The sequence below is a fragment of the Cyphomyrmex costatus genome, unplaced genomic scaffold (genome assembly GCF_001594065.2).
Source record: "Cyphomyrmex costatus isolate MS0001 unplaced genomic scaffold, Ccosl1.0 scaffold520, whole genome shotgun sequence".
Taxonomy (NCBI): Eukaryota; Metazoa; Arthropoda; class Insecta; order Hymenoptera; family Formicidae; genus Cyphomyrmex; species Cyphomyrmex costatus.
In genome coordinates, this window is record NW_017279439.1 from 514,494 (window position 1) to 540,492 (window position 25,999).

At 27.9% G+C, this 25,999-nt stretch overlaps 3 protein-coding genes across 3 annotated transcripts; all 3 read left to right on the top strand.

Moving 5' to 3' along the window:
- Positions 1–1,470: 1,470 nt before the first annotated feature.
- On the top strand, positions 1,471–4,293 carry LOC108778828 (uncharacterized). The gene is made up of 4 exons (XM_018546121.1): positions 1,471–1,503; positions 2,210–2,836; positions 3,761–4,081; positions 4,207–4,293. Exons 1-4 carry the CDS (start codon positions 1,471–1,473, stop codon positions 4,291–4,293), a joined length of 1,068 nt encoding a protein of 355 aa, XP_018401623.1.
- Positions 4,294–5,221: 928 nt separating this feature from the next.
- LOC108778829 (uncharacterized) lies at positions 5,222–8,706 on the top strand. Its single transcript, XM_018546122.1, has 5 exons — positions 5,222–5,277; positions 6,505–6,579; positions 6,790–6,876; positions 6,960–7,335; positions 8,450–8,706. The coding sequence occupies exons 2-5, from the start codon at positions 6,508–6,510 to the stop codon at positions 8,704–8,706; spliced, it is 792 nt and encodes a 263-aa protein (XP_018401624.1). The 5' UTR covers positions 5,222–5,277; positions 6,505–6,507.
- A 4,460-nt stretch (positions 8,707–13,166) lies between these two features.
- Positions 13,167–17,604, top strand: LOC108778839 (uncharacterized). Its single transcript, XM_018546135.1, has 7 exons — positions 13,167–13,291; positions 15,121–15,304; positions 15,493–15,857; positions 16,163–16,237; positions 16,621–16,789; positions 16,861–17,096; positions 17,188–17,604. Exons 1-7 carry the CDS (start codon positions 13,190–13,192, stop codon positions 17,284–17,286), a joined length of 1,230 nt encoding a protein of 409 aa, XP_018401637.1. The 5' UTR covers positions 13,167–13,189; the 3' UTR covers positions 17,287–17,604.
- The last annotated feature ends 8,395 nt before the right edge of the window (positions 17,605–25,999 follow it).

The following is a 25,999-nucleotide window of genomic DNA, read 5'->3' on the forward strand; positions in this document are numbered from 1 at the left end:
ATAAAAAAAGAAACGTATCTAATTTTATGGTTCCAACATGTGCTAAAAAGATATATGTTAATGAGAAAAAATCAAAATGATCGAATCAGTGTTAACAAAACATTCTATAACAATTTTAATTTTAATTACAAATTTTATAATAACTTTGCTATAGTTTTTTCATTGATGAAAGTGTTCATATATAAATAACTTTTGACTTATTTTTTGAAAGTAGAACTTTCACGAAGATAATAACAAGATTGTGTGTTTTGGTTAAATTTTATTTTAATATAAAAGTTCTTGTTTAATAAAATTTAATATTATAATTTACAGTTAGATATTATAATTTATAATATCGGTAACAAATTAAGATTATTGATTGTGGAATATCATTAGTTTTAATGAACTTTAGTATCTTGGTGCTTCTTTGGATAAAAATCATGTTCTTTAGCTTTTATACGTTGATTCTTTATTTGAAGAATGGAATGCAAAAAAGCATGAAATTTGCATGTAAAAATAGCGCGGAGTTCATTAAAACTCAATTGTGCCTAGTAAGGTGTCCATTCGAGTACGATTCAAGTGCTCCACTTAAATCGTTTCACGTATGCCCGCATTTTCGCAATCGATAGAAATCTTCGTGCGATATATTATATACTTCATGGAAGTAGAAAGTCTTACGACTTTACGTGGGCTTGTGCATGGCATGTGCAGTTCAGACTACAGTGTGATCGCTTCAGAAATCACCGCGACGTAATCAGTCACTAAAAGTCTTGACTAATATTATTCAATAATCACGTTACTCTAACATTAAACATTATGTAACTACATGACTCGCAAGAAATTGTTTTACGAGTGAATCCAAATATTAGATATTTAAGATAATTAAGTAGCTATAATATATTGCAAATATTTTATACATTTAACAATTTTTTGCTAACAAAGTATCGATCATCTATAATTCCATAAAGTGAAACGCAGCTCAAATTTTTGACAGCATTGAAACATCAGTTATTTATTAGGCTCTATTATTTCGCAACATAAAGTTTACCATTAATTCAGACGTTATACGTTCGTGTCACGTACTGTGAAGAGGTCGAAATGGATTATCGAAACCTTCGAATGACCGGCAGCACATCGCCGACATTGGCCGGTAGTCAGGCTCGATCAGCGACGTGGGCCATCGACCAGCAACAGTCATACATACACTGTAATCGTCATGTTAGGTCGAAGGGAAACAATTTTCCGAACGATCGTGCGTGAAGAAACGATAGAAACTGCTGTTTTGTTACCGCAAACCATGAGTGACGCATAAACTTCCCAGCGGAAAAGATTTCGGAATCAAGACTCTCTTGCGTAAAAATTTGAAATTAATACCGCTTCGAGATACATTATAAAACAGTGTGCTTATAAGTGTTGAAGAAGGTAGCACGCTAAGTGATTGAATAATCTTTGAAGAAATGTATGTGCGTTTAAAGAGAAGAAGTTTAGAACATGTGTCTGGATTTAAAAGCTAATGCTGTCAATGTAAGTCAACAAATATAAACTTATTGCTTGAAGGCATAGATTATTTTAATTTAATAAGTTATTTATTAAATGTAAAAATCAAATAAAATCCGTATTTACAAATAAAAAAAATTAAGTTTTTTAAAACCGAATTATATATACTCAGGTTTGCCTTTCCTGAAAATATTACAAGTTATATAATTGATTTACTAAGTAATGGATTGTGATGCGTACGAGTGTGTTGTTCCTCAAACTGTAATCGACAATTTTCCTGTTGCGGTTTTACTTTGGCAAATACTTTCCTTATTTCACTAAATGATGACAGTTGACTTACATAATGACTGCTGAATCTTTTTCGTGCAGTCATCGTTCAACTCTCACTGATATTTCTTCGATCCTATGAAATGTAATTTTATACGAACTCTGTTATTTTCATACGTAATATACATAATACTAACATATGGAATATCTTATTTTTATTATAATGTATTAAAATTCAAAACATGTTTATATTTTTTCAATAATTCAAGAATTATATATTATTAAATGTCATTGAATAATATAGCTATCATCTATTTTTATATAAAAACATTTTAATAAATTTCTATATATTTTTTTAAAGATTTCTTTTTACAAATTTAAATATATCTTAGCTCTTTTATTAAAAATTCTTTTTCATTAATTTTCTTTGACACATATTGTTAATCCTACGAATATTTTTTTGCAGATGTATATGTCATCAATCAATTTCCTTGCAGTCAACTGGTTGCTTCTCTGCTTAATCAATCCATTTTGTAGCAGAGCCGAAAAATCAGACTGGATTCCTTATGAGATCAACGATTCTGCGCATTACGAATTTCGATCGATACAGCCAGAACCAGTTTCTTTGGAAGAAGAGTTTCGACCTAATGTTCTAAAACGTCCACAATACAACATTTATCATTCTAAGCATAATTCGATGCAACCTGGGATACTTTTAAAGAATCGCTATTCTGAAGACAATGTGAAAAAAAATATTGCAAGATTTATGCCAGAATATGAATTAGGAGAAGTCTACACACCGTACCATTATTCTCAATTTGTTAGGAATCAAGAAATTCCTAAAAAAGGAAGTGCTGCACGATTGGAGCAGGAAGAGACTCAAGAAATTGACAAGGAAGTAATAAAGAAAATGAACTTACTAGATAAAGTATTATCTGAAGATCCCGACAAGAATGACATCGAGATGAAGAATACTATTGAAGATGAAATTATTACGGAAATGAACATCCCCGAAGAGACAAAAAGGGTTGTCAGGCAAGTTCGTAAGTATCGACCGGGATTCTTTTGGACCTTGGCGAGGCTTGCTTTCGAGGTACGTATTTTAATACGTTTTGATAGTAATGCTTCTCAAACGTTACACAAAAATTTAAAAAAAAGTTATAGAATACAAATTAGTAATATTAATATTTTACCAATTTAGCTTCTTTTTAAAAAAAAGTTTTTTTTATGTAAAAAAATATATAACATTTTATATATAAGAAAGTTTTTTAGTATTTTATACATATACATATATATATAGGTATATATATTTACATATAATATGAGAGAAGAGAGAAGAGAGTATTATTACTTTTATTATACATATATATATATACATAATACATTTGTCATATTTTATTACGTAAAATTCTATGAGCGTATTAATTACAAAATTTAATTATAGATATAATTAATATCTGTCAAAATGGTAGAAATATTTCCCAAATACAGGCAATATATTTTTAACAAATGTTGATTAATCTCTTCAGACTTGATTTTATTAAAACTATGTTAAAAACTTTTTTAATTTAATGCGCTCTTTGATAAGTAATTCATTAAAAAAAAAAAATGATTTCTCTTAATTTGGTCAGTTTCCCAACATAAACATCAAATCTCAGATGATGTAAATAAAATTAAATAATTTAAATATAAAATACTATTATATATATCAAATCTCATACGATGTAAATAAAATTAAATAAACAATATGCAATACTAAAGACTGTTAATGTAAAAACATAACTACCTAACAATCGTCGGTCTTGAAACGCAAAAATTAAATAATTTTAAGGGAGATAATACCTCTTTAAATTTAATGTATAAATTATAACATAAGTGAGATGTCAAGCGATTAATTCGATTTTTTCTTATTGATAATATTGATAATATTGGAAACATATTTTGTTTTCCATCAAGCTTTAAGCTGAAAGAGAAAGTGGAAGTTTCTCTCCGACCGATTGATGGTATTTCATTTCAGACGTTCAATGATACGCGATCGGCGGTTAAACAAATAAGTAATATTATTAATCAAAATATTGAAACGGATCCAACTACACGACGACCATCAAGAGTCAACAGTCATCATTCATTGATAGATGCCAATACAACGACAGTTGCACCGACGAATGAAGAGACTAATACATCTAGCAACATGATAGGCGTTAACGCAACGACAACAACAACCTCGACCACACAAGCACCTTTCAGACTCACGCCAACCAATCTACAAAATTTGATCAAAAGAAATTTGCGTGGTTTAGTAAGACTCTTCAATATTGAATGGCAGGATGCTCTAAATGTGAGTTTTTACTGTATTCTCTTTTTTTTGCTTTTTTCTTTAAATACATCTTCTATATATTGAATTGTTTAATAATTGTTTAATAATTGTATTATAATCTTACAATAAATTGTTCAATTTTTCAGCAATCAGACATAACGGTAAAGGAGTTTCAAAAGAATCTTGGGAATCAAGTAGGCAGTTTTCTACAAGACAATCCAAATGCTTTTTAAAAGCAACAAAAATAACTTGAAAAATACTCAAAGAAAAATTAAATAGATAAATTAAAATTCAAGATTAAAAAGTTCGAATCGTATACAATATAGTGATTCATTTATAACAAGCTAATTCTAATTTAGCTAAAGACTTTTGTCTGAAAATGTCTAATAATGATATATATATTTTTAATATATATATTTTTATACTTTGTTAAATATTTTATACAATAGCTCAATTTTTAAATATAAAAAAATTAAGCAAAGATAGTAATATCTCCTTTTATTAAAATTTATACATTCCACAGTTTATTATAAATTTTTATAAATTATTTATTAGATATAATACGTAGATAAGATATACAATTAATATTTCTATATTTCTTTATTACATCATCGTTCAAATTAAGTGAATCCTCCATGAATGTGCCAAAATAATAATAAATAATGACAGAATAATAATAAATAATAATTCCTAATACTTTTGGCTCGGCTATTTAAAAAAATTTTTCAAAGTAATCTATTCGTCAAATTACAACTTTGAGTAGCCGAAATTATACTCCAGCTCTATGGGATTTCATCATAGGTTGATGTTCGTTTTATATCTCTGACTTACACAATCATTTTTGGCACTCAACCCACGCCTAAATTTCGTAAGTGTAAGATAAAAAAAGGAGCGGATAATTTATTCGAATGATTGGTCAGTGTGAAAGAGAATCCAGAGATCGTGACTGGTATAACGTGAATGCAGTAAGTAGAAAGCACCTTCTTCGAAGAAACTAATGTGAATCTGCAAATCCTTAAGCCGGATTGGTCGATGATTCGGGTGGGATCCAGCGGCAACCCTTATAGATCGACGAAACAGATCCATGATTCAATCGTACTTGTGTCGACTTGAGTTGAAACTCGTAGAAGCCAGCCTTGCACGCAATCTACTTGGAAAAGATGTTATGGTGCTACAGCTTTCTGACCTTTCTTCTCCTACTAGGCGACACGTATGGCGTAAGTTGTTTTAATAGAAAATACTAAAATAAGGAAAAATAAAATTAACATGCGAAAGATTTTAAATTTCAATTATGCAGCTTGAAAAATTTGAGATGACAAGCTTAATTATATCTTTTTTATATCTGTTTGAATCTAAATTTCACAAATATCATTTTAATTCTCCGTGTAATAATGCTTTAATAATAATTAAAATGCTATTATTTTTATCATCTCAAGAATTATATATGTACTGTTCCGTCTTTTTCTAATATTATTATATCAATTTATAAATTTTTAATAACTTTTTGTACAAAGAAAGGAAATAACGTTTTTAAAAGTATTTTGGGATGCCGAAAAATTCCATCTGACCGAACATTTAAAATGTATTCTGTTTCAAGATATAACATCTTTTTCTAAATAATTTTGGTTCGACAAGTAGATGAGCTAGGCAAACGTTTTTATTAAGATCTAATATCGAGTTGATATAACTGAGAAATGTGATATAAATAGAATTAGGACAAAAACATGATGCTAAGTGACTACTGCTGGATTCTAATACGTGAAACCGGTCTATAGTTACCTAAAAAATAAAAATTAAACACTCAGCACTTTTAATTTATTTTTTAATTTTAATAAAACTGCATTATATATATGAAAAAAATGTCTTTTTTTATATAATTTCAAAAACCACACCTAATGGAAATACTTTAATGACAGATGTTTTGATGTCTCAGTACAAAATTACCCCAAAAGCAATCTTCATATTGCGCTCTTGCACAAAACTTATAGACTAATGCTATTATAGCTATTTTACTGTTATTTTACTTATTTTCAAAATTAAAAAGTTAATCTCACATACAAGCCTTTACAAAAAGGTTTCTCGTATTTTAATAGGTTATTATAAAATTATCTCACTTTTAAGACTGAGGAAGATCGCAGTAGCGTCAATAACCTTTCCAATAATTGATGAAGATTATTTAACATTTTTAATTTGTAAAAAGTGAAAGCTGCGATAAATATTGCGGACCCGCATTAGTACGTATAACGATCTACGTAGTAGACCTATGTATATATACACTCTGATGACAGGTTTAAGCGTAGGTCGTACTTATCATATACATAATATCTCATGAAAGAAAATTTCTATGCAGTCTGATACATAGTTTTTACTTATCACTTTATAGGCAGAAACACGAGGAATAACTTACATTAGAAGTATTTTTAAGAACGATTGACGTATTTCAGGGCATGTCGAAGAGCAGAGTGCGACGTCAAGATTCATCCGCACAAAATGGTCAGTTGATAGACAGCATCTTCAACGTAAGTATTATAGCAAAGCTTTTTTATTAAATAAATATGTATCAGTTAATCAATTAATTAATTATTAAACAAATGGAGAAACATTAAATATTAAAATATACAATCTTGATAAAAAAAAAAACTTAAAAAAAAACTTTAAAAATAAAGAAAAAATATTTCTTGTTAATCAATTAATTTTGTTTTAGAAATTATAAAATTTTTAATTTACAGATTCCGATCACAGCGATTAGACAAACCGCTTCCGCTGTCCAAATTGTTTCGCCAGGGAACACGCAGAGAATTGACAGTATTGTTAAGGTGATATATATGTAAAAATTCCTTGCATTTATATATTTAAAGTGTGTTTACTTATTTACTATAATGAACAAAATTATTTACAGATCCCCGTCTCAACTTTACAAGCTGTCGGCACACTTGTCAAAACTACAAGGGAGCAAAGCCAACAAATTTCGGAAAATATTCAAGCTCGTCAAGAGAGGAGAGAACGGATATTAGCTATAAAGGAACAAAAGAGGAAGTTCAAAGAAAGAAAAGAGGAAATTCAAAATCAGCGATTGTTGCAGCGGCAATTGAAGAGAACTGTTAGACATCACAAGGATCCATTTGGATTAAACGCATTGAGTGATCTTTTGATTGGACATCGCGCTGGTGGACTTTTAGGGCACCAGTCTGGATTGGGTGGTATTCACAGGCTTCGTAGAGGTCATAAAATTGGTAACGGTTTTCACAAACACGGAATTCATCATGGTATTCATGGTAAGTAATGTAAGTATTCGAGAGGGATTTGTTAATGTACTACATCGTTAATTGGCTAATTTGAAATAAAATATTCTTATTGGTAAAGCAATAAAAAATTACTAGGCACCGGTTTATGTGAGTGGATATGTGCTAACGGGACTCTTTCAAGTATTTTCGCTGTTTTCTTCTTCTTGTTCTTCCTCTTACATTAGATGTCTGGCCTGTTACATCTCTCTCATATCTTTTCAGACTTGTACTGCACAAATGCTGAGAAAAAATATAGGAAGAACTGTAATATAGCATATATATAAAAACAAGCATTCTCTGTTGAGGGATGATACATTAATTGTATCAGATAAAATATCGTATTTATCAGATACAATCGATTTGTCAGTCAAATCAGACTCGAATAAGTGTAATGTAAATTTACTTAAAAAATGTAAATTATTATTTATTAATGAATATCTGAATAATGAATACGATATGTTAAAGAACAATTAAGTTTCATACTATTCGGAACTAATGTCAGCGAAAATATTATTTCTTGCTTTTTCTCTTATGTTAGGTCTCAGGCCTATGATACATTTCTCTCATATGCTTGTGGTGCGCATGCTGCATGCTGATTATTTAATTGCTACAAGCATATGGGACTTACAGTTTTAATGCATTATTTTTTAAGCTATTGTGTATAATTAGTGTACTCTTTTTCATGTTACCTATTTACATAGATAATGTAGCTATATAGATAATATATAATAAATAATAAATAGAATAAAAATAGATAATATGCATAATAATATTATATATAAAATATATAAACTATTTAAAAATTATAAATATTTATTTAAATATTTAAATTATTTAAAAATTAGATACAAATCTGACAATAATTTTATTAGACTATCAAATAATTAGAACCCTTAAGCTGGTTGCTAAAGAATGTCAAAAATTTTTGCAAAATTATTATCTGTTTGTCTCTTACATAATTATTTTGATGATCCAACAAAGATATTTTTATATGTATAGCTAATTAAATTTTTTACTTCGGTAAAAATCTCTTTTTTTAGTAGATGTAAGTGTTAGGAGCATTATTATTATAAATATATAGATACAAACATATTGTTTGTTAAAGGTGGACACCTGGGAAATCGTCCGCAGCATACCTACGAGGTACATGAGGATGTTAACGAAGATACATCTTTCTCTTGGCCAGGTTTGACCACAGGGTTTGGCACTTTTACTGGAATCCGACCTTTCAGTACTACTATCAAAATCGAAAACAAAGTTGCTCCTAAAGAGAAGATTAAAAATAAACTGACGCACAACTATGACGATCCGTTGGAAAATAAAATTGCTCCTAGAAATGGAAAAGTATCATTTATGCAATAATGATGTAAATACAAGTACATAATAATGAAAAAGTATGATAACTTATTCTTATAATTAATTACGAATATTTCCTAATTTTATATATATATATAAATTCTCATTATAAGAATTTTTTAAACAATGAATCTTACTAAATCTATTATATAAATTAACATAGGAAATGATTTAGATAGTTAAAATAATAATATATATGATGCTCAATACATTTTGCAAATACAAATAATTATCTTTACAACTTAAAATATTACGATGTATTTAGATATTATAACTGTAAAAGTTTTTACTTTCAACTTTAGAGTTTTTATATTTTATTATTATTGTTTTATTTAAGTTAATAAATTGTCAAATATATTTATATTAATTTTCTGTAGGATTTAGGTTTTAAGATAATATTTAGTGTGCCCACTGATAAAAAAGATCTATTTTTATCAGTAGACACACATTTATTTTTTGAAGTAAAGATATAAGAATTGACATACACAATGAGAAGCAGATTTTTAAAAAGCATTTACTCTACAATTTCAGTTTTTGAGTTAAAATTAATTGTCACAGTATTCAGTATTGAGAGACTTATATTTTAAAGTATTCTGTAATATGCGATGTTCTTTGAAAGCATTTCTACATCATTCATTTATGTCTTAAAAAAATCTTGATATTTGGAATGCATTATGTCCTATAATTAGAGAGAGAAAGAGAGACACACAAAGTGTATTTGTTTAACATTTATAATAACTGTTTAGCAATTTTGTTGAACATTTCACATTTTATTGATTGTAATTTTTTGTAAGGTGCGCAGTTTTCCTGTGGCTTTCTTTTTCGTTTTCTGAAAATTATAAATTTTGGACAAAACGAATTTTGAAAGTCTGTTTCTCATATATTATACAATATAAATGACTCGTACAATATAAATTATTTGAAGGATTTCGAATTTACTTTATTAAAATAACGCGTTACCATTACTATTACTTATTAGATAATAATGATTTATTATTGTTTTGTAATATTATATAATAAGATATTAAATTTTTTAGTAATCAAAAAGAGTAATCAAATCATTTAATAATCAATATTAACTCTAAACTAGTATCCATATGACAACTTTTCTTCATGGATGCATTCCATATTGTGTTTACACCGCTTATAAGCATAATTTTTTCTTGTTTAAGATTTGATAAAGAATATCTCTGAACTGATATTTACAGTATGTGAGCGTGAAAACGGGACGCATTCTATATTAACACTTAAAAGTATTTTTCTCATTCTTTTCTTATAAACACCAACATACAGTAATTTTTTAAAACGTGATATACAAGGAGTTTTTGAAATTGTTTATTACGAATATAAAAATTAGAAAGAAGTTAAAAAATTTTTTTAATTCTCTCGAAACGACAAAAAGTCGACATAATACAAAGTACAGTAAAAAAAATTAAAAAATACAAAAATTAATTCCATTACTTAAAACCACATATCGAAGGTCCAACACAAATCGTAATTTTAAAACCATATATCAAGTCTTTTTAAGATCGTTGATGACTAATCTAAAATAAAACAAAAATAAAAAGTAACAAATCTGATCTAATATATGCCAAAAAGTTCACTGATTTGTAAAATAAAAGCAACAGTTCATGATTTTGAATTTGACAATTTTTGACTTCAGATTTAGATCGGTAATCCGAAAAACGAGTATCAACTTCCATGTAAATCGATCCATTTCTTGCAATATTGGTTCGCTAATGACCGAACATTGTACGAGTGGTAGAAATTTGGAGGGGAGGGCCTATGAGGGTTTTTCCGGTGGTTTCTTTTGCCGCGAACACAGAACACACATTTGCTATTTCTGAATAATACATTCCTATACAACATAAACACAACTTCTATTATACCTTAATATATAAGATCTATGGAACAATAGCCCAAGTCGATCTTTTTCCATAGATTATATCATTTTCGATTATCATAGAATAATCGAAATGAGTTCATATTTTACTAATGTAAGCAACAATTCTTTGTTTATTTGCACTAATTAAAGGGCCTAAGTAGAATTATGCCTTTATTCCGCCCAACTCAATTGTTGTGAATATTGTAATCTTTACTTCAGATTCAAATTGAATATAATTCAAAATACATTTACCACTAAGTATAAAGTTGCAAATGATTGGAATGGAGAAAACGTTTTTATAATTATAAAAAGTGGGACAAAATATAATATACTGTGCTTCAAAGGGTTAAACTAATATAATAAATTTTCTAATTCTTTACATCAATATTTTTATTTTTTAACGTACTTATCTTTAAGAATTTAAATTAAAATTTGCAAACACAAATTTTATCAAAAATTTTTATTAATCATTGTTTTTAAATATTAATATCATTATTAACAGTACATTTTAATATTCACTATATAAATACTAAGAATCTACATATATATAAAATATCTTTCAATTTAAATTTCTATTTAAATAGAATATTTTTCTATCAAACAGAAAAAAAAGTAACACTATCTATTAAACAGTTATAAATATAAGGAACTAACTGAATCTGTTACCGTTATTGTAAAAATATAATAACATTATTGTTATCGTTAAAAAGATATGCACAGAAAAAGATAATAATTGTTACTATAATAAAATTTTAGCAACAAGAACGGCGTCACAAATAACGCGTTAATTCCCAATTCTATAAATAATTATAAATAATTTTTATTTCTAAATAATTATATGATCCATGATTCATATGTAATATCACAAATGCGTGAAACTTATCTTGTTTTACAATCAGATGACAGTTTTCATATAAATGCAGCAAGAATAAGCAAAAAACGCCATTATGATTCTATTATATGATACTAATCTCGATTGCAAGAATTTCTTCGAGAGTTTATGAGTTAAAAGCAAATAAACTTGATGTGTACATAACTTAATATATTCAGAATACATAGGCACTAATGCAATCACAAATTTAATTTTATTTACTGTCGCAACAAAACAATGTCTCATTAGAAATCCTAATTGATATAAGCACGACGTAGTATGAAATATACATATACGCAGCATGTAAAATCAATCGTTGACCTTCGAGCACTCACTTTACTTTTTTGCATCGTAATGCAAGACTTGTATGATCAAACGTGTTCACGAACATCGTGGATTAAGGACATGTATAGTTTATTTTACATTTATATGATTCTTTGTCTTTTCAAAGCACATAGCATATAAATTTCATAATTTTAAAAATATAGCACTTAAATATATTTTAATTATTACAATAATGGTATAATGTTAAATATGATATACAAACATACATTTAACAATAACATTAATTTTATATATACCCACAAAATAGGTATATATAAAATTAATGTTATTGTTAAATGCAATTGTAGCACTTTTATGTTTTAAATATTCATTTTATACACAAATTGTATTATACAATATATATAATAAATATTTAATAATTATAAAAATTATTAAACAATATTTTAAAAATAATTAAAGGTTTTAATTAACGACTCAAATTCACTCAAATATCACTCAAATAACTGATACTTAAACATTTAAAAATCAATGCATATCATTATAAAATACTATAAAGACATTTATGTTTTGACCATTACAAACATTATGATATTTTAATCATAGATTAAAATTAAATTGTAATTGCAAATCCTTGTAATCAAGAATTCTATTCAACAAAGTTTTACGTTAAATTGATTAGAACTTTATTTCTGCTATTTTATGACAGAGAGAGTAGGATAAAGTTGTAATATATTTATAGAAATTTAAAATTAAATAACAGTTTTTATTTTAATACGATTTATATATATAATTAATTATTCGCTCAAATTCTGAGTCGTAATAGCAATTCTAAGTTTTCGATCATCATACATATATCTGCAAACAAAGATAAATGTACATTTTTTAAATATAAAAACAAAACATATTAACAAACTATATTCCTTTTTTATAAATTGCATTTTAACTTAAAATATAACAATGTGATACAAAAGGCTAATAAGAGTCAAACAACAATAAAAGAACTTCTATAATTAAGTTAGCATAAGTGTATTATAAATATAAATATAAAAAACTACAGAAAATAAGAAATACATATCAGTAATTTTTTTAACTATTTTTGCATTTTAACATAAAATCCTTTATTCTAGATACACTTCAACTTTTGTCTAAATAAGTTTTTCTTCCAAAGCATTTGTTATTTACCTTTACAAAAAGAGCTCATTCAATTATTTATCTTAAACAATTATATTAAGTTAGTCATCTAAACGTTTGTACGGAATAAATTATTTTTGAACTCTGTACCATTTTTTATATTACACTACATGTGAATTCGCAGTTCACCGAACGAATACGGATCTCATCGAGCTTATCCCTTCCAGTGGCAAATGACTAAGAAATATCCTCCGGAGAGACTGAGAAATCACTGTCTACCTGCATACGGTTTCAATCTTCTGTCAGTAAACCTGAAGATGTCGTTTGGTGTGGTAGCTAACTGCCTACTTATCATTTTTGTAGCTCTAGTTAATGGAATGCCACAGAGAGATGATACAGCAAAGGAAAAATCTGACTCAGTGAGTAGAACATTTTTTGCTATGTTATATCATTATCTTTCACATTGTCCTATTTTATTGATACATGAAAGTTAGATACTTAAGTTCATTTAAAAAAAGTAATTTGTAACTTATATCATTTATATTAATAATATTACCAATACAAATATTACTATTAGAATAGAGCGTATTATTCATCTTTAGAATAAAAAATTCTAAATTAAGTTTATATCTTATACTAAAGTGTGAAGTAAAATCAACTTTGTGTGAAAATGAAGTAGTACATGAAGATCAAGATGAGATCTAATGTTCACAATGATTGATTATGAGAGAGAGAGAGAGATATATATATAGGTATTTGAAAAATTGTACGTATTAAGAAAATGTTAGACCTATTTAGAGAATGGAATGAGAAAGGTATTATTACGCCGCTTCTAGCTACAGATGATGAAATAAGAAATTGAATGTGAGCGTATATTCTCTGCATCCCAGCCAGTCAATTACGTAAAATATGCATGCGCTACTACGATATAAAACATCACATTTAAAAAATGACAAACAATGACGCACAACTCAATCTTCCATTAATATAAGTGTTTTTATGTATTTAATGCAAAGTAATGGTGAGTTTACAAAGCTATATAAGAAATTTCTGGACGTAATGTATCGATACTATATATCTTGATTTAACAGACTTATTTAATACAAGCTTATAATTACGAATACGATCTCGATTCTGCGTATTCGTAGTATCTTGGACGTCACACGGATAATTATTAGATTTACGAAGAAATGCATTGATTCCTTACTTCTGAAGAACTTCCATGTAGTCGATTGCTTCGAGAGGAAAAGTTACACCTTAAGCTGGTTAGATAATCAAACTCTCTTGTAGAGAGAAAGGTTCACGGAAGGTTACGATAGAAGATTGCATAAAACTTAATTGTTATACTGTTTAATTAGTCTATTGTTAAACAAAAATATTATTCCAAGAAACTATAAATCAATAGTAATTATTTATTGAAGCAAAAAGGATACATCGATTAAAATTGAAAACAATAAGTCAATTAAAACTGCTAATAAGAAATTACACAATATGAGCAACAGAATTACGGTCTTTATTCATAAAATTGAAAGGAAAAAACCAAGACAAACAAGTTTTAAGTTTATATCGCTAACAATCATAACAATAAGAATAAAGGAAGTGCAGAGTTCAAGTATAATTATAACGCTTATCGTAAATCTTTAGTAGATATGCTGCAAACGTAAACTTTTTTTTGATAATATCATCACGGCCATTAAAAAATATTCCATGCTATCTGGAAGTAGTGCGGTATTCGCTTATATCGTATTCATTGCATATTTTAACATTTCTTGCCTACCTTGAAATAATATCTTTAGAACATCAAAAGCGAACGGTAAACGGTTAACGCATGCTACACGAATTTTAATATCAATGCAAAAAATTGTATACCTAACTCGGAATTTTAATTTCGTTTTCTTCTACCCAACGTGAAAAAAAAAAAATAATCGAGGAAAATTGTTGTGTCTCGCAACGGTCACGGTCACTAGTCTGGAAATTATCCGGAACGTCTGTGTGTAATTGATGAAACTCGTATGTACCTTTGGAAAGATCCGGCTTTTATATCTTGCAGTAGAGAAGAGACGGGATTGTAATTACAATTGCATTATCACCTACAATCTAGATATAGAACAGAGATAAAATTGATGAAACTTTTTTATACAAATTAGTAAAAATCTTTCATTTGCATAACGTTATTTTTCTCATTAATACCAAGCATTTTTATATAATTTGATAAGTAAATATAATTTTCCATATTTGCTTGATGCAGCTTCCATTTCTTCAATTTACTGACGGAGGAATTCGAGTGAACTTTGGAGGATATCATGCTGCAGCTGGACTCGGCGGTCTTTTACGAGGTACGGGTGGTGGACTTTTTGCAAGTGCGGGAACTCCATGGGGTGCACATGCTGGCGCAGGATTAGGTGGCAAATTAGGTGCAGATGGTAATCTTGGTTAGTATCAAACGAAAATGAAAAAGATACGTACATTATACATATGTTAGTTCAAAATTTTGTCAAATAGAAATAATAAAAAAATGGCATTCTGCAACATTCCAATAAGAGTTCACAGTATTTTCATTAAAAATACATTAAACAAACATTAAATAAAGCCATACAAACGCGAGCAAAAATTACTTCAGGCGGTGGTCTTTATGCTCGAGCTGGAGCCGGCAATGGAGGACCAGAAGCAGCTGCTGGCCTTGGTGGAAAACTGGATGGCACTGGACGGTCAGTGAACCCGATTGCGGGTGGCTTATATGCAGGAGCAACACCAGGCGGCGGTCCAGGTCCGGGCGTGTTTCTAGGCGGTGGTTTTGATCAACCCGGATTCGATGGAATTATAAGTGGCAGTACAAATAACGAAGCTAATTTAAATCCACCTGCGGCTCCTGCGGGAACATCTTCCGCATCAGCGAGTGCGGATGCAACTACTAGTGAAAAGAAACCGACGAGAGGTCGCACGAATATACAAATCATACCTTCGAAGGCGCACAAAGAGAAAGAGGTTTCAATCGCGATTTCTTAACATATATTTTTACTCTGTAAATAATATGGAATACAGCATTCTGATTTTCTAGGTCTCAAATACGATACGTAAACGACAAGTTGAGACACGCGTGGAAGAAAATTGACAGTCTTCTAACGCATCTTCCGTAGAATAGTCGTAGTTTAGTAATACTAATAAGTCGTATATAAGCAATTTTAAGTTTATATTGGAATCTTGGGCTACATTTTTTAACCCGTCGATCATCTTTGCTTAAATATATTCATGATGAGATATCGTCTTTAAACTAAATCTATCGAACGCAGAAGGTGTTAGATGCTGCCGCGATGCTACGAGCTGATGCACCGATAAGTGAGAAAACCGAGTCGCAAAATAAGGAGGTAAAAAGCAGATTGCATATCGACCAAACATTTTGATTGTCGAATATTTGAAAACGGAAAGAACAGTTTAGCTAAATTATTAAAAAATTCAATTTATTTAGATACAGATCTAAGAATAATTTTGTTGGACCATTAAAATAATTATATAGAAAACAAGCATAATGGGTAATGCTGCAAAAAGTTTAAATATTTTAGCAATCAACTTAACCGTCTTATATATTATAACTATTTCGATAGTTTATCAAAATTATTTTTTAATCTGTGGTAAGTACTTCAGTAAAATAGTTCTTTCTGTGAAATCAATATAGAAATAATTATGTACGTACGCCCAAACTGATTTGAATATTCAAATTTTATGATAAGAAAAATCTTTTTTACAATAGACACGACGTGCTGTGCCAGTCGTGGCACCCGCGCCAGAAGTGGGCCTCGTCAAATCGGTTTATGTTGGAACAGCGCCAGCCGTGAAAACCGTCGTTCTGGCACCTGTAGCTGCACCTACACAAAGCACAGGCCAAGTTACTGCTACCGTCGATACAGTTACAACAGTCGGTGAGTAATTATTACTACGCTTCTTTGCACTCGTTTGAATGTCATTCCGCGAGGAATCCTTTCTCTTTCAGTCAATCCGAATGTAGTCGTTGCGAAGCCCGCGTATCCACGCTGGTATCTTAGAAAAAGATTCTGGACCCGTCCTAGGAAAACAGTTTACGTTGCTCCAACAGCAACGGTTGATACTCAAAATTCTCCTTCGGATATAGTCGGTGGACTTTTCGTCAATTCAGTGGGAGATGGCGGCGCGGTTGCTGCAAGCAAAACATCTTATGTCAGCGAATCTTTTATCGATAGTATTTTTAACGTAAGTCGTTTCTTCTATATTTATATCTTATGAGCATCGTGATCTATATAAAAAAATTAAGTGCTTTTAATAAATCAAATCTCATGTTCAGATCCCGATTTCTACATTGTCTGCTGTTAATAACGCTGTTAATCAACTGCTGGGAAATAACGTCGTTAAGACCGTTGCCGTAGCTAAGACTTCACCGTAGAGAGTATATTATTAAACACACTTAAATTCCTATTATAATTGACGATTACATAACATTGTAACTGTCATCGTATTGCACTCGAAGACTAGAATCCTTGAGGTATATTTAGCAATTTCCATTTTTCACCTATTCAGCCTCTTTTGACAAGAAATGTTTGTTCTACCTACTTACGAATGCTATACACATACTATGCCCATCTCCTGGTTCTCTGTACGTGATTAGATTACGCATCAATCCAGCCATCCTGTATATACTACAATATTTCTTTGCCTGCGAATTATTTAAAAAAGAAAATACATGTACTAATAAAGTTTTATACACAAAAATTATTATTTCTGATTCATTATTTTATTTTATTGTTTTACAGTTTCCATTATTCATTCGGAATATACATATACTATTTAGAATACTTATATATCTCTCTTACTCCTTTATTTAATATGTAGATAGTGTACAAAACATTACGATACACGCTCCAAGAATATTTCAATGCACTGCCAAGAAAGGAAAAAGTATTTCTGATTATATATATATTGTTTAGTGTTTGTATATTGTTCTATATAAATATTATCATTTTAAAACGCTCGAGTGCAATAAGCGTATTATTTTATTTGTTATAAAAGGATAATAAAAATTTTTTTTATTGAATTAAAGATTCCTAATGATTAAAACAAAATCATAATAATTAATTAAGTAAAATATTAATGGCTATATAGAGTCAAACGCTGTTTTTGGTGCGCAAATTATGTACAAATATATCTTTGATACAAAAATTCGAACGTTTCGGTCCTATTATTTCGATCAGCGACAATATAAAATATGCAATAATGCTACCTAGTATTGGAAAAAACGATGTTGAGACGCAGTAACATTAATATATGTTATATATTAATAGCCCCTTTTTATTTGATTTGTTTTATACTTATAGAGCCTTATATTAATTGCCTTAATTATATTAATTAGTATTAATATATGTTATCTTCTCATGCACCAACAGAGGTAAAATACTTGGTGGTGTGAAAGTGTGACACGAATATTTTAGAAAACCTGGATATATTATATGTCTGTGAAATTGCAACACAATAGAATCCGATCTATACTTTAAGAAAAATCAAAAAATTTTTTATTATTATTATTAAACGAGCTTACCTCTGCTGGTCGACAAAGATACAATTCCGTAATTATAATTAGTAATTTTAAGAAAATATTTAATAGAAAATTTCGTCGTTATGGTGTTAGTAACAGTCACGTAACGATGTAATGAAGAAAGCTAATATTATATATTTATATAATATATGTGATACAATAAAATAAGATTTAGGTCAAATTATTATTTATCAGTTTGTCTATAATATTCACGTATGACTGATCAAAGACCTTCGGTGTCTGTTTGTAAATTGAATCCGTTTCTTTGTGTTTTTATACAAAGTATTTCTGAGATTAAGCGTTTATAATAAAAATTCTCGCAATAATGATATTTTCGCAATGTGGATATTCTTGATTGCGAGAATTTTTACAAAAAAAATAACTAGACGAAAGATAAAAGAAAATATGGAAAAATTAGATAGTAAACAAAGAAAGATGGAAATAAATCAATAAGCAAAGAAGAACATATTAAAAATTGTAAAAACTTACTTATGTAAATAATATAGATACATAAGTAATATTTAAATATATATTTAATAAATAATAAATATGTAAGTAATACAAGAATGAATAGAAGAACAACAAAAATAACGAAAGAAGATGATGTTCTGCAATAAAAAGATAATAACAAAAAAAACAAGTAAAAAGATTAATTCTATAACTAAATAAAATAAAGAACAAAGCGAGGAAGATGAGGAATTTGGTAATAAAAATAAATTTAGTAATAAAGAAACAAGCAATAAAATAAAAAATATAGAATAATAATCTATTACCGAAAGAGAAAATAAACATGAAACTGGAAAGATCTCGTTAGCAAATATTTCGATAGAACAGCAAAGTAAAAATACAGTCTTGTGCAAAAGTATTAGGCACTCTTTTATATATTATAGTACATCCGACATGCGTTCTTAGAATTTATTCTTTTGTCAGTGATTCATCGGATGTTCACTCTAAAATGTAAACACAGATATGGTTTCAATAAAGTAATAACTGATAGAAGGCATCAATTGAGCATATTTGTATTTTTTGAAGTATATTATTCTATTGTCGGTGTTCTTTAGTGAAAATATATGCGTCAGTTTTATATTCTACTGCTCATATTTATGAAAGTTGAATTCTTTTCTGTAAATAATGCTTATAAAAATACACAATAGCGCTTGCTGATTCAACTTTTACATGAATAGAGCAAATCTCAGTTTGAAATAACCCAAAGAGTTAAATGTTCGCGTGAACTAAAGCTAAGCATGGACCTACTAAATACTGATAAAAGTAATAAATATTGACTAATTAAAAGTATGTATAGTTTTATTTTTATCTGCCTTTACAATTTAAAGAAACTTGGTAGTTATAAGGTACCTAATATTTTTGCATAAAACTGTATAATAGTTTTGCAAGAAGGAAATTAGTAACGGAAAACGTTACTAATAAAAATTAAAGTAAAGAAACAATGACTAATAAAATAGCACTGGATAAGTCTGTAGAAGTACAATAGAATGACAAAATGTTCTTTTAAACGTTAAGTAATGAAGAAGATAAAGTAGAAGACATTAAAAAAAAAAGTAATACTAAAAGCTTATTAATTCATCAGAAACCAATGAAGATGAACATCACAAAAAACGAAAATATCGATAAAGGTTTAAATAATATGAATGTCGATATATTAAATGATGACAAAAAGAATTTAACGATATATAAATAAGAATGGCAGATAAATTACGTTTCCTTAATCCAACTATTATTAAGATATATTAGGAAATTATTTTTTTTGTTTAAAATAATTGAGCTTGTCCTTGGTATAATACCATTTTTGTAGTATTATTATAATAATTAGCTATAATTATATTGTAACATTATCTTTTTTCAAGTGGTTACACGTGGTTTTGCGATGGATACTACGTAAGTTATTTTTACACAGTAGCGATTATATTAAATATGACTCCAAAGTTTATAGTCGATGTAACAAGTTCTGAAGATTCTGATATTTTAAAGTATTTTTTTAATAATATGTTACAACGTTCTAATGTCTAAAACTAAATATATTCTGATTTTCTATTCCTATTTATTATTTTAACTTCTATAAAATTATGTATAAAGAACTCTTGTTAATAAATAAATTTAAAAATGAAAAAAGTGCATAAGAGTCAAAAATTAAAACTAATCTTATATGTCAAATTAAAAAAAAAATTTTTATTACGAAGATAAAATAGAAGATTGATGTTCTTAACAATATAATATGATATTGACATTAGAATTACATGTTTCGACTTCTATATTGAGCCATCTTCAGATCTTCAACATCAAAAATATAAAAATAAAATAGATACGCAGTGGATGTTCCAGTTAAGAATATTATATATACGAATTTTCTCTGTTTGAACCAATGATAATGAAGGATTGCATTCAGTCGACCAACTACATTAAAACAGTTGATTTGTCGAAGTTTTATTCATCGGAGAATTCTTAACTGGAACATCCACTGCGTATCTATTTTAGTTTTATATTTTTGATGTTGAAGATCTGAAGATGGCTCATTATAGAAGCCGAAACATGTAATTCTAATGTCAATATCATATTATATTGTTAAGAACATCAATCTTCTATTTTATCTTCGTAATAAAAATTTTTTTTTAATTTGACATATAAGATTAGTTTTAATTTTTGACTCTTATGCCCTTTTTTCATTTTTAAATTTAATTATAACTTCTCAAATAATCGAAACGATAAAGTTTATATATTATATATGTATATGACTGTATAATTCGTAAAAAAATTTTTATCCACAAATTTACATGAATGTACAGGATGGGCCATTTTAATGTCTCACTTCAAACATCTTTTCTTGTACCTTAAAATGTTTTAAATAGAAGTTTTAGAATTTTAAGGGGCACATTACATAGCAGTATTATTGTGATCTTGAGTGGCATCCCAAGGTGAGATCAAAGTCACATCGATATTTTTTAATGGAACCTTCATTTTTTATTGCATATTCTTATAGCTTATCTTGAGAGCTCTTTAAAATATGATAAGAAAATATTTTTTCATTACATACTTTTTGAGTTATAAAGCTTATATATTACAGTATCGCCGACGTTAGCATTCTCAAGGTGTCCAATCGATGGCTAAAGCCTTTCGAATGTTCAGAATCATGCTTTGACTAACATTCGTTAAGATCAAAGTTATTAGAAGTTGCTCTTATTTTCATTTTTGCATTAAAAATTTATTTCTACTATAATGTAAAATATAATGAGTTTTCATTTTCAAAAATCGATATAATCTTGACCTGACCTTGGCGACGCCATCCAAAGTCAAACTGGTAGATAGTCCTTTTTAAACAATTTTTATCTATAACAATTTTCTATAAAACTTATAATTTCCAAGTTATTTAGGAGTACTGACTTTTTCCCCCATCAGGTATATGTATATGCAAGGGTTTTGTAATTATTCGGTTTAGCCCACCTCAGCTTTAATTCAAGGAACTTTTCCTCCGCAATCGTAAAATACATGTGCGTGCGAAGGATTCCTCTAAATCCATGCCTAATTTTTTCTTAAATTAAATCTCACTTTGCGTGCAAAGTTAAAAACCTATATGGATCTGAGCTTCGAGCGAAAAATAAGTAGTTGTAAACTCATGAATAATTCCATATTAGTTTACAATGTTCCATTATAGCAAGAACAGAGAAAGGTTTTTTTAATGTACAATGAAGAGTAAAAATAAATATTTCCTTCTGTGTAACTAGATGTAGACAGTAATGGGTAAGATATACTTTTAAAATGTATTTAATACATACACATATTTCAATAAATCAGAGTGAATTAAAATGAATTAAAATTTTATTTATTCAAATGCATATTTTAAGTAATATGAATTTTGAGTAACATGGGTAACATTAAATATTTTTTATTCAATTGTATTAAATTGGATTTGATTGGATTGAAAAATTACATTTCATTTAGAATTTTGAATTGAGAAGTATTCATGAGACATAGAAAAGCTGATATTATTTTTAGATTAAAATTCGCTTGGAAAAATTTATTTTAAATGAAGTTAAGGTTTTTTAAAAATCACTAACAGTTTATTAAAAAAAATTTTGAGATAATTTAAAGTATGTAAAAGGTTAATCTAAAATAAATCTACTCTCTAAAAGTGACTTTAATGCGATATTTATAAACAAAGAATGGAAATTAAATTACTTTTTAAAAATAATTAGTTACCGTTACCAAGTCCATGAGGCAACTACTTATCATTAATTACTAATTTTCAAAAGTAACTCGTTACTGTAATCATTACTTGAAAAACAACGTATTATAAAGTTTTTGAAAAAAACCGTTTTTTTCTGAAAAAGAAACGTTTTTTATTTTTCCGCGAATGTTTTCAGTTTTCTTTTTATATAAAAAAATTTATGTAAAAAATTTGTACGTATTTATAAAACTGTTTGTTTTTTTGTAAAGAAAATAATTTTATGGCACATTCGATACATATGCACTGACACGGTTCTAGTGCTGCCCTGACACGGTACTGCCCTGACACGATGCTGTCCTGACACGGTGCTGCCCTGATAGGGTGCTGCCCTGATACGGTGCGAGTGCAAAACTACACTAATTAATAATTTAATTTTTAATTAATAATAATAATTAATAATAATAAAATAATAATAATAATAATAATAATTTAATATTTTTATTTTTAATTAATTTTCGGCCTTTCTTCTTTTATTAAACATAACATATTTTCATCATCACTGCTACCACTACTTGTTTCTAATAATTTATCTATAATAAATAATAGTCTTTCTTTATCCATTTTTTGTAATTTTTTGCTGCTTGACTAGTTTTATTTGTCCGAACACCAAACTGCACTGACAAAATGTCAGTGCAATATTTCTTGCACTCGTTCGGTTCATTCGGTTGGTCCGAATACAAATTCAGTACTACACTAGGTCAGTTTTCATTTGCCGAATACGACAATCTAAGCGCACTGATACGGTGCGCACATTTCGAATGCGTGGCACCAAAAAAGTTCGCACTCAGTGCGCATTGGTGCGTACTAGTGCAGTCTGTCGAATTCGCCATTAGTTTTCTTTCTGCCGGCAATTTTTTTTTGAAAAAAGTGACTTTTAACAATATATATTTTTTTTATTTTAAGGTGATCCTATATGCTTAATCAATAATATTGAAAACAGTAATATTGTAATACTAACAGTATGCATTAATATTTTTAGAACCTTAGTATTTCTACAACCTTACACTATCAATATTATTCTCATAATATATTTCATTTATTTTTACGTATATTATCTATATTGATGTTTGAGAATCAAAACCCAGATCATCGTCAATCCATCAATATTAATCATACACGACCAGTAATAATGACTTCGTTTACATTGAGAGATCTATTTTGCGGCCTCATCTTATACATATATTTATATACTTAACAAATTTCTTAATAAGATTATATTACCACATACGCTGATTTTTATATTTATTTTTCGTGCGCTATATAAAATCGATTACAGTATTTAGTACAGTCGCAATATAGTTATATGAAATATATTTGTGTCATAAAAACAATAAATGTGTCTTCATGATTGCATCTTAAAAACAGATAAATTACTTTTAAATTATCTTTCTCTATACCATAAGATATTGAAACATTTCAGCATTTATTAATTTGATATTAATTGCATAATTATTCAGAGTAATATGTTTGTGTGTGTTTGTATTAACTATAAATAAATGTCTGAGAATCGTGGAATACTGAAAATAAAATGTTAAATGTGACATGCATAAGTACATATACTATGTGCTTAGATATTTAAATACTTTTTTTTATATCGCGCTTATATACAAAGGTGCACATCTTCGGTTATATATAGGTATATATAATAGAGGCAGAGAATGAAATAAGCGAAGAATGATTATTATGCTAATATTTTTACAATAATCAATACAAATTAAAAGGGCGAAGTAAGAGTCAAAAATAAAATTACATTTAAAATAATATTAAAATGTCAACGTATTTAATTCTAGATTTGAAAAACAATAGAATATAATTACAAAAATTACTTAAAACTAAAAACATGATGAACGTTACGTAACAAGTTTCGACTCGTAGATATAGAGTCCTCTTCAGACTTCATATTGTCTTCTTCACGAATAAAATTATTATAAATAACCAAATATATAATATTGTTGTTAAAAAATTAGTAATTCGCATATTAACAAAATTTCTGTAAAATTAATGTAACGCTATACAATATGGTATGTGAATGTTTAAGTTTTTAAGGAAACACTTACCAAAACAATAGTAACACTAAATTATAAAGTAGATATAAATTATGTCCATTTGTTAAAATATGGTGAATATGGAGAACAGTATGTGTTGAATTGTGTAATACAAAATACAATGCAACAACAATGCGTTGCAATTATGAACGAACAACGATTTTCTGTTCATTATGAAGAGATGTAGTTATTGTACCGTATGATGACAGACTGGACGAGAAGACAAGTAAAACGATATTGAAAGATCATATTTTGTTTATAATGGATACATATGCTTTGTGAAGATCTTCAGTGTCAGTTTGTAAATTCAAACTGTGTTTTTACTTTTTAATATTAAGCATCTCCGATATTATGCGTTTTCTATAGCATGGTTCTTCATCTAAAATTTTGATATCATCCCATTGGAAGTCATGATCATAATTTATCCAAAGGAGCGAATTGGACATGAAATTAACTATTCACACTAATATTGTAAAAAAAGTAAAATTTGTTCTAATAATGTTACTTTTATTTTTATTATATAGTATTTCAGTATCTTTAGTGCAAAAAATATATTAATATTAATCGCATTCAATAGCCTGGAAACAAATTAATTCAATCAGTGTTATCATTTTTGTCATCAGTTATATTTTTGAATTGTTATGTCCAACCCCTGTCTTAAAATAATTTATAATTGTAAGAGAATAAAGTATGGTTACAATTTAATGTCAACTAGTCAATTCGTGCATTACTTTACATGACAATGTAAGCAAAAAACAATAGCGTCATCATAGCATTTAAGACATTGTTACTTATGTAAATAGCCCACGAGATATTGATCGTTTGCGTTATCAAGAGATTGCAAAATAAAATGTGACCTTAGTCATATTATATATATATATATATATATATACTTCAGAATTATTAAAATTATCCTTGCAATTCTTGCAAAAATGAACGTAAGCGAATATTGTAACAGGCTATTTATGAAAATTGATCAAAAACGACTCATTTCTTATCTACATTGACAAAAAGTATAGTTAATTCTAATAAATATTTAGTTGAATATACCAACTAAATATTTATTAAATATAAATATATAATTTATTTAGTACAAAAATCATTAATTTAATTTAATAATCATTCCTTTTATTAACATAAGTAAATGTTTAGTTGACAGTATTGAACAAATATTGAATATTTATGAAAATAGATTGTATTTTTTTTTAATCATCTTATATACATACATATATGATGATTATTATCATACATTAAATATGAATATTATGCAGCAAATATGAAA